Raw genomic sequence first — 7,099 nt, 5'->3', positions numbered from 1 at the left:
TGCTGGATTCGTTCACATTGGGCATCCAATCAAACTTTGGGATTGGTGCTGTCGCTTCCAGCCCCCGCTGTGCAAAATGCAGGGTGGCGTCGGTCTCTGGCTCAAGCTTCTGAGAGGATGCGACACATCGTTTCTCCGCGCCCGCGGGATTCAGCCACCGAGGCAGGGTCGGTGTTGGCGTCGCTGAGGGCAGATGTCGCGGTTTGCCTCGCTGCGAAGGACGAGCATCCGGCACAGGAGTTGCCCTCGTGGTCTGAGGCTTTGCCCACGGCATGCTGGCGGCTCTACCCTGCGAAGAAGTTCAAACATGCAAAGAAAGAGGGGGAAAGAAAGGCAGACGGGATTGAACGGGCAGCCCGCACATAGAAAAAAAAAGAAAAAGAAAGGAATCCACAGAAAAAACAATAAAAATGGGTCCGCCTGAAACCCAGCAACGGTGACACCAAACACCTAAAGAGAAGACTCCTTCTCCTTATTCCATCCTTCAAGTTTCCACGCCGCAAAAAAAAAAAAAAAAAAAAAAAGCAACAGCATCAAACAGTAGACACACAAACGCCCTTTCTTTATTTTGTGCTCATTTCGGATTTCTTTTTCTTTTTCCGTTGTTTCATTTCTGACGCGTAAGACGCTCCGCCTCAGCCAACATGTCACGTAAAGTTTCCAGCAGATCTTCAGCCTGACCGGAAGTGCACGCAACTCTGGCCAGCACCTCGTTCCCCTCTTTGGTAGGAAGCCGAGTTGCACAGCTATTTCCAGTAAACACAAAATCAAACACAGGCGCTGAAGGAGTGATGGGCGTCTCGGTGCGATCGCCTAATTCATGTGACAAAGACCATGAGACACCGGTTAACTGAGGTAGAAATGATTGCCGCATTCCTCCCATAATGCCAAGGCGATAAAGACCTTCTAGCGCGGCATCAAATGCATCCGAAAGAACAATAGCCTTCTGATATTGTAGGTGAAGTGGTCCGAGTGCCTCACGAAATGTCTTTCCATCACATTGACAGCGCACCGCCTCAGCATAGAGGGCCGCAACACCGTCCAGTGTGGGTGCCGATACCGCTGTATTATCAGGGCTCGGCTTGCTCTCTTTGGGTTCACGACCCGCAACCCCGTCGGCCTCGTTGTGGGGGTGTTGAAGTTCGCAAAGCACCCACTCCGCCGCACGCTCCACATCTTCCAGAGTGGCCGCATTAATCGCCTGGATAAACACGGAAGCAACATGAATCATGGGAAACACGGTATCTAGTGTTCCCTCGTATCTGCATCAACAATGGGAAACGGAACCAGAGTGAATTAAAGCCCCCCTTTTTCCCTCTTTAGGAAGAACAGCAACAATAAAAACAAAATAAGAAGAAACAGCAAATAATAATAATACACTTTAATGCTTCACCACCGCGAATGCCAGTTATTTTGTTCTCCACACTCCCTAACACCCTATTTGCCTATTTACTGCAGGGGAAATTCTCGTTCATTTGTTATTGTTATTGCCAATATATATATATATATTCTTTTCCCTTTCCTCCTCCCACACATCAGCCTCCTTTCAACTCTTGATTCATGTTGTACCAGCGACGAGGTTGACTCGGCCTCAGCTCGACCACAAGACTGTACCGCACCCTCTCACCCCTCTGGGCCCAATCCGATCGCACACGGTGCAGAACAGGAGGGAGAGCATAATTTGAAAGGACACGGGCCATATTACTACGGAGGACCAAAGTGTCGTCCTCCTCGGAGGGCGGACTGGGTGCTTCCCACCCGGGAAGCGCATTTATCCTGTCTTCTACCTCCGTCTCATCATATCTGTAGTCACCCTGGCGCTCTGGTTTTGACGGCAACTCTTCCTGCAGATTCAACTCCAAACCTGGTGCGGACGCTTGAAGGAGAGCGGTGCAAAGTCCAGGATCATAGTGCGGCCGACAGCCGGTGCCCGGGCTGTAACGCCAGATGCGGAAGACAGAGCGCCGCCCAATGTCGTTGAGGAATTCATTGCGGGCAACTTCCGGTATGGAGGCATGCAGCAAAGTACGATGCGCAAACTCCATCGCAGCTGTTTCGAGGCCTCGACACACGTGCAACAGAGGTGGAGGAACACGTCGCCGTGCCTCATCCGCATCTCGCAGACGGTGAAGCGTCACAGACAGCTCCGTCTTGGGCGGCAAAAAAGCCGATGCGTTTTGCCGGTGGCTAACACAAAATGGGGGGAGCACGTGCTCAAAAAGTTTAGACTCCTCCAATGCGGCATACGCAGCGGATGCTTCATGGCGCGAAAAGAGCGCACAGAACGTGACCGACACAGACGTTCCCTTCAGTCTTTTTAATGGCCAATAAATAAAAATATGCTCAAATAATGCAGCTACCTTTTTTTTTTTTTATCTCTCTCTCTCTGTTTACTTCCGTCGCATCTCACCTCAACTTTCGGATGCCGGGAATCAAGGCCGTGAGAGCAGCCAAAAGAAAAATGCAATGGTCCATAGAGAGAAATTTACACACACACATACACGCAAGATTTACCGGTAGAGGCAAACACACCGAAAACCACACGGAGAATCGGATGGGAGAAAGGTCCTTATATATAATTCTTTTGTTTCGTTTTTCTTTCGTGGACAACTTGGCAGACAATTTCTCTTCAAACCCTTACACATACACACACAAAGGATAAAGCGTAAAGAACAACAAAATTAGTCAAAGACGGAGTGAAACATATTGTTCTGCCGGCAAATATACGGGCCATACTCCTCGTATTGTTCCTTCGTCTTGGCCAGTGTACTGAACTCTGGGCTCGACCCCAGCATGCTACCGCCGTACCACACAGCGTAACGTTGTCGGTCGTGCGACACAACGTTGACATCGTATGTGATCTGCCGATTAGGGTCTTTGGAGGCCTCCATGTTTTTCTTTGCACGTCGGTCAACAATGACGCGTAGATCCTTCTGCAGGCGTTTGTCAAACTTTGGGAACATTGTTGTTCCGCCTGAAAGCACAATGTTTCGGTAGAGCGGGCGTCGGCAGTCAATGGGGCACGACCACACTGCCCTGTCAACCACCTCCGGCAATGGCATGGTCCATTCGCCGCTAAATATCTCCGGATGAAAAAACACCTCGGGGCCCAAGAACTTTTCGTAGCCAACATCTACTGCATACGGCTGCCCTGTCTTGCTGTTCACGTCACAATGTTTGGTAATGTGGTCAGGAAGATTCCGGTCATACGTGTCAAACTCTCTGGCAATGTCGCGAGCTATATAACAGTACTGCTCCTTGATGCGCTGCGCCAGCAATAACGCATCATCTGGTGGCACCGGCTCACCTCGTTCCCGCAGTCGCTCAAGGATAAAGTTTGTAATATCGCGACCCGCAAGCGGGATGTGTTGAATGGCTTGGTTCAGCACAAAACCGTCCACGATAGGTATGACGTGTGTTACGCCTGCGCCCGAGTCAATCACGAGGCCGGTGTCTTTTCCGGCAACACCGAGTTCTTTTGCCTTCCCGGATGTCCACGACGCCCGTAATGCAAGGGCTCCTTGCACAGCAATATGCAGTTGCTTCACACCAAATGTTTCAAACATTACCTCTGCCGTGTACTCACGATTCTCCGGTGGGTTTGCCGGTGGTTCTGTGAGAATAAAGCCGTGCTCCTCCGGCTCCACACGGAGGTACTTGTAGATGCAGTGCTGCCAAATGCGTTCCATCTTGTCCCAGTCCTCTACAATGCCATGCTTGATAGGGTACGATAGCGTGCATGAGCTCGCACGCGCGGCGGCCTCTTCACCAATGTAAAAGTCAAGATCGTCAAAAACGTCGTTTGAGCGACGCCTCACCGTCTCATTGTCGGCGTAGAGGGAGGGGATAATGTACGTTGGCTCCTCGTTCCCAGCGTAGCCCATCTTGGTGTACCCAGTGCCATTGTCGATGACAACAACGGGGTACGACATCGGCCCGATTCGTCGTTTATATTGTTGAAGACACACACGCAACTTTTCCCCTTTTTATTTTACGACTCCCAATTCGCTCCTCCTCCTGTAGAAAAGAACGGCACACACACACAAAAAAAAAAATAATAATAATTTCCCCCCGAAGTGACAGACAAACACACACAGAGAGAGAGAAGGAAAGAAAATGAAAAGAGAATTGTATATACGCATGCACGCAATGAGCCCGTCACTCCGTCACATGTTTATTCCCCCTCGTGCTCCCAGGCGTAGTCCATAATCTTCACACTAGAATTCGTGAGGAACTGAATACGACAGATGACTTCAAAGGCACCGCGATTCATTTTGTGCGCAAGTTCTTCCACCGCCTCAATTTTGTCGCCGCCGGTGAGAATCCGATAAAGGTGGACTAATATCAGTTGGTCTTCCTCCGCGGTGAAGGGCCGATCTGTGCGGAAGGGACGACCGGCCTTGTGATAATCGGTGCTACCACAAAAGGCACAGCGACCGTCCGTACATCGTGTACTACCAATTCCCACGCATGTGCCTCCCACACTCGCCACACCATCAATCAGGGCAATGTTGTCATGGCTGCGCCATGGAAACGCATCGGCTCTAAGTGAATCAAATGAAACATCAGCCCCACCAGCTCGGTATAATATACGTCGCTCGTAGTCCGCTTCCGTGTCTCGCAGACCCACTGGTGTTGGCATCCGCGCTGGGTCTAGTGGCCAGTTCTCCTCCTCCAGACTGTGTAGTACAATGTCGGCGTAGGCCTGTTGCGAGCGGTCAAACAATGTAAAACTGGCATCGCGTGTATATGCCAGAGACCAGAGAGAGACACGCGGCGAAAGTGGGGTGAGCTCAACACTTCGAGCAAAGAGACCCTGGTCGTGTGCAACCACCACGATACGGAAGTCAAGCGTTGGATTACGTGCCACGAGGGCCGCTTCCACCTCCGGAATAAGCCGTATTTCCTCCATGGGGTCACGTGCCGATATTGTGCGGAAGAATGTCACCGGCATCTCTGGTGCGTCGATTAATTTGTCCCATCGTTTCATCTTGCGGGAGAACTGCGCCTGAATCTTCGGATCGTTCAGGTCAAAGTGGGCAAAGGCGGTGTGCTGGCCGCGGTAGAGCACCCATATACCAACACATTCCGGGCGATAAGGCGGTAGACCGGGCGGATAAAAGCCGTGCGCAAAACCCTCACGGATGAAGTGCAAAATGCCATCTAGCGTGCAACGACTAAAGTCAAACGGATACGCCTCGGTGCGCAGGCCCAGCTTGCCCAAAATAAGCGCGGGGCCACACCACCCGCCCATGGAGACGTATTTGCGCGGCATCTGCATCCCGGCAAAGCTGACATCCCGCAAGAGGGACGAAGAACGCAGCATCCGAACTCTTCCTCTTTCTCTTCTTCTTCTTCCAAAGGCAACAGTTTCTGGACCCTCTGCAGAAACCGCGAAAGTCCTCCGCTTTCTCCTTTTTCAGCCCTAACCCAAACGGCCGCTCCCCTGCCAGAGGCAGTCCTCTCACACGCCCCTCGAGTTCTCATCGTACAAGAAGCACAGGAATGGATCCAAAGGAAAAGAGGAAAACAAGAAAACACAAATGACTCAAAAAAAAAAAAAAAAAGCAACAAAAGAAAAGAAAACCACAAGCCGCATTGCACGTCGGTCCATTTATGCACAATTGCCGAATAAAATATATGATAGGTGAGTTGGGCATAAAAGTGAGAAAACAGAAGTGCGTAAAAGAAGAAAATGCGCTGCGGAGTTGCCTTCTTCTCGTTTTCTTGCGTGTGTGTGTGTTTGCATCTCAACAAAAAGAAAAAAGAGGTGACAGTTGGAGAAATGTACATTCTCCCGGGCAATGTTGCAACGACATCGCCCTCCCGTCGTCGCATTCCTTCCATTTCCCCCCACCCGCACAAACACACACACACAGAGGCAGTGTTCTCTTTCTCTCCAAGGCCGGCTTTCTCACTCTCTTCTCACCCACCCACGCGAATGTGGGTATACGCGTCATGTATGCATGCAATTATTTTGGGTTGGACTCTTCGTTGCCCTTTCGTTTCTTCTCATCATTCAAGTTTTTATTGTAAACAAAAAAAAAAAAAAAAAAACTCAAGAGAAGGGCAATGATCACCACCTTCCCCACCCTTTTTTTTTTTTTTTTCCTTCTTGGAGTTTATTGCGCGCGGGACGACAAAGCAAAAGAAGAGGAGAAGGGAAAAACAGAAAACAACAACGGGAATAGACGTGCATGCAGGGGGGCTTAAAAAACACTCAGACAGCCACCAGCCGTACTCTCTCCCTCCCATTCTTGGAATGTCATGCGTGTTTTTCATTTTCCCTGTTTCTTACTTAATTTCTTACTTTCCTTCTTTTCCTTTTTTTTTGTCCGGTCGTCGTTTTCGGTTTTTCACAACCCCTTCTTATGCGTTTGTTAATTTCTTTTCCATTACGCTCTTTTTATTTCTTTCTTTTTTTTTTTTTTTCCCTTTCTTATTACCGTGACGGTTATGACGGGCGCGGATGGTTTCATGTTATTTTCGCTGTTGGAAGCCGCCATCGTTTAGGCGTGCCCGCTTGTACGGTGCGCCACCCCCGCCGTGGTTACTGTTATCTCCACCGTTCGGATGCGCACGCTTCTGCTGCAGCCTCGCACCGCCGCCGCGTGCGTTACCGGAGTGCCCGTATGTTACACCCTCCTCAAACTGGCGTAGTCGTTCCTCCACTTTGCTGCGGTACTCCAGTGCCGGGGCGTTGTCGCCTTCACCAAATGAGTCAATGCGAGCACTAAGGGAAGTTTTCGCTGCCAGCACACGGGACATTGTCCCTTTATTTGGGGCAGCAGCCTTCGCCACAACCTGGGCGTTGTACAAGATGCCGTACTTGGGTGTGGCCTGCCGCTGCTTTAAGGCGCGAAAGAGAGCCTTCTCGGCGCCGAGTATCTGCACCGTGGAAGAGGGGTACTTTGCCAGCGACAGGAGTGAGCCTGCCTTTTGAATCAGCCGGGCGCCAATCTGCTCGCCCACCATCGTGGTAAGGTTCGGGGCAATAGTTTGCATGCGGGAGCTAAGATAGGCCGAGAGCGTCTCGCGGTACTTTGAGGCCGCAACCACCTCGCTACAGAGACGACAAATTTTTCAATTCTTCTTCAGC

General features: G+C 50.6%; 5 protein-coding genes and 1 pseudogene across 5 annotated transcripts, besides 9 other annotated features; all 6 read right to left on the bottom strand.

The window, feature by feature from the left end:
- Tc00.1047053503913.49 (hypothetical protein, conserved) lies at window positions 1–274 on the bottom strand (the record flags this gene model as incomplete). Its single annotated transcript, XM_799902.1, has 1 exon — window positions 1–274. A coding segment is annotated over one exon (274 nt), but the record flags the coding sequence as incomplete, so codon positions are not given.
- Window positions 1–3,663: a sequence feature (heterozygous, non-Esmeraldo-like haplotype).
- Window positions 502–524: a microsatellite.
- Tc00.1047053503913.40 (uncharacterized protein) lies at window positions 608–1,231 on the bottom strand (the record flags this gene model as incomplete). Its single annotated transcript, XM_799900.1, has 1 exon — window positions 608–1,231. One exon carries the CDS (start codon window positions 1,229–1,231, stop codon window positions 608–610), a length of 624 nt encoding a protein of 207 aa, XP_804993.1.
- Window positions 1,536–2,045, bottom strand: Tc00.1047053503913.29 (hypothetical protein, conserved; the record flags this gene model as incomplete). The annotated part of the gene is made up of 1 exon (XM_799901.1): window positions 1,536–2,045. One exon carries the CDS (start codon window positions 2,043–2,045, stop codon window positions 1,536–1,538), a length of 510 nt encoding a protein of 169 aa, XP_804994.1.
- On the bottom strand, window positions 2,682–3,932 carry Tc00.1047053503913.20 (actin-related protein 3, putative; the record flags this gene model as incomplete). The annotated part of the gene is made up of 1 exon (XM_799899.1): window positions 2,682–3,932. One exon carries the CDS (start codon window positions 3,930–3,932, stop codon window positions 2,682–2,684), a length of 1,251 nt encoding a protein of 416 aa, XP_804992.1.
- Window positions 3,664–4,045: a sequence feature (areas merged during assembly that could not be assigned to a particular haplotype. This can correspond to areas where the two haplotypes were merged or to regions with more than two copies in the genome that were merged during assembly.).
- Window positions 4,045–4,067: a sequence feature (AT_rich).
- Window positions 4,046–4,059: a sequence feature (heterozygous, Esmeraldo-like haplotype).
- Window positions 4,060–4,397: a sequence feature (areas merged during assembly that could not be assigned to a particular haplotype. This can correspond to areas where the two haplotypes were merged or to regions with more than two copies in the genome that were merged during assembly.).
- Tc00.1047053503913.10 (hypothetical protein, conserved) lies at window positions 4,175–5,326 on the bottom strand (the record flags this gene model as incomplete). The annotated part of the gene is made up of 1 exon (XM_799898.1): window positions 4,175–5,326. The coding sequence occupies one exon, from the start codon at window positions 5,324–5,326 to the stop codon at window positions 4,175–4,177; it is 1,152 nt and encodes a 383-aa protein (XP_804991.1).
- Window positions 4,398–7,099: a sequence feature (heterozygous, non-Esmeraldo-like haplotype).
- Window positions 5,551–5,586: a microsatellite.
- Window positions 6,404–6,432: a microsatellite.
- Tc00.1047053503913.4 lies at window positions 6,481–7,099 on the bottom strand (annotated as a pseudogene; the record flags this gene model as incomplete).

Source organism: Trypanosoma cruzi, genomic scaffold (assembly GCF_000209065.1).
Source record: "Trypanosoma cruzi strain CL Brener 1047053516539 genomic scaffold, whole genome shotgun sequence".
Classification (NCBI taxonomy): domain Eukaryota; phylum Euglenozoa; class Kinetoplastea; order Trypanosomatida; family Trypanosomatidae; genus Trypanosoma; species Trypanosoma cruzi.
The sequence above is the reverse complement of the archived record's forward strand: the minus strand, read 5'-3'. Positions and strand labels throughout refer to the sequence as shown.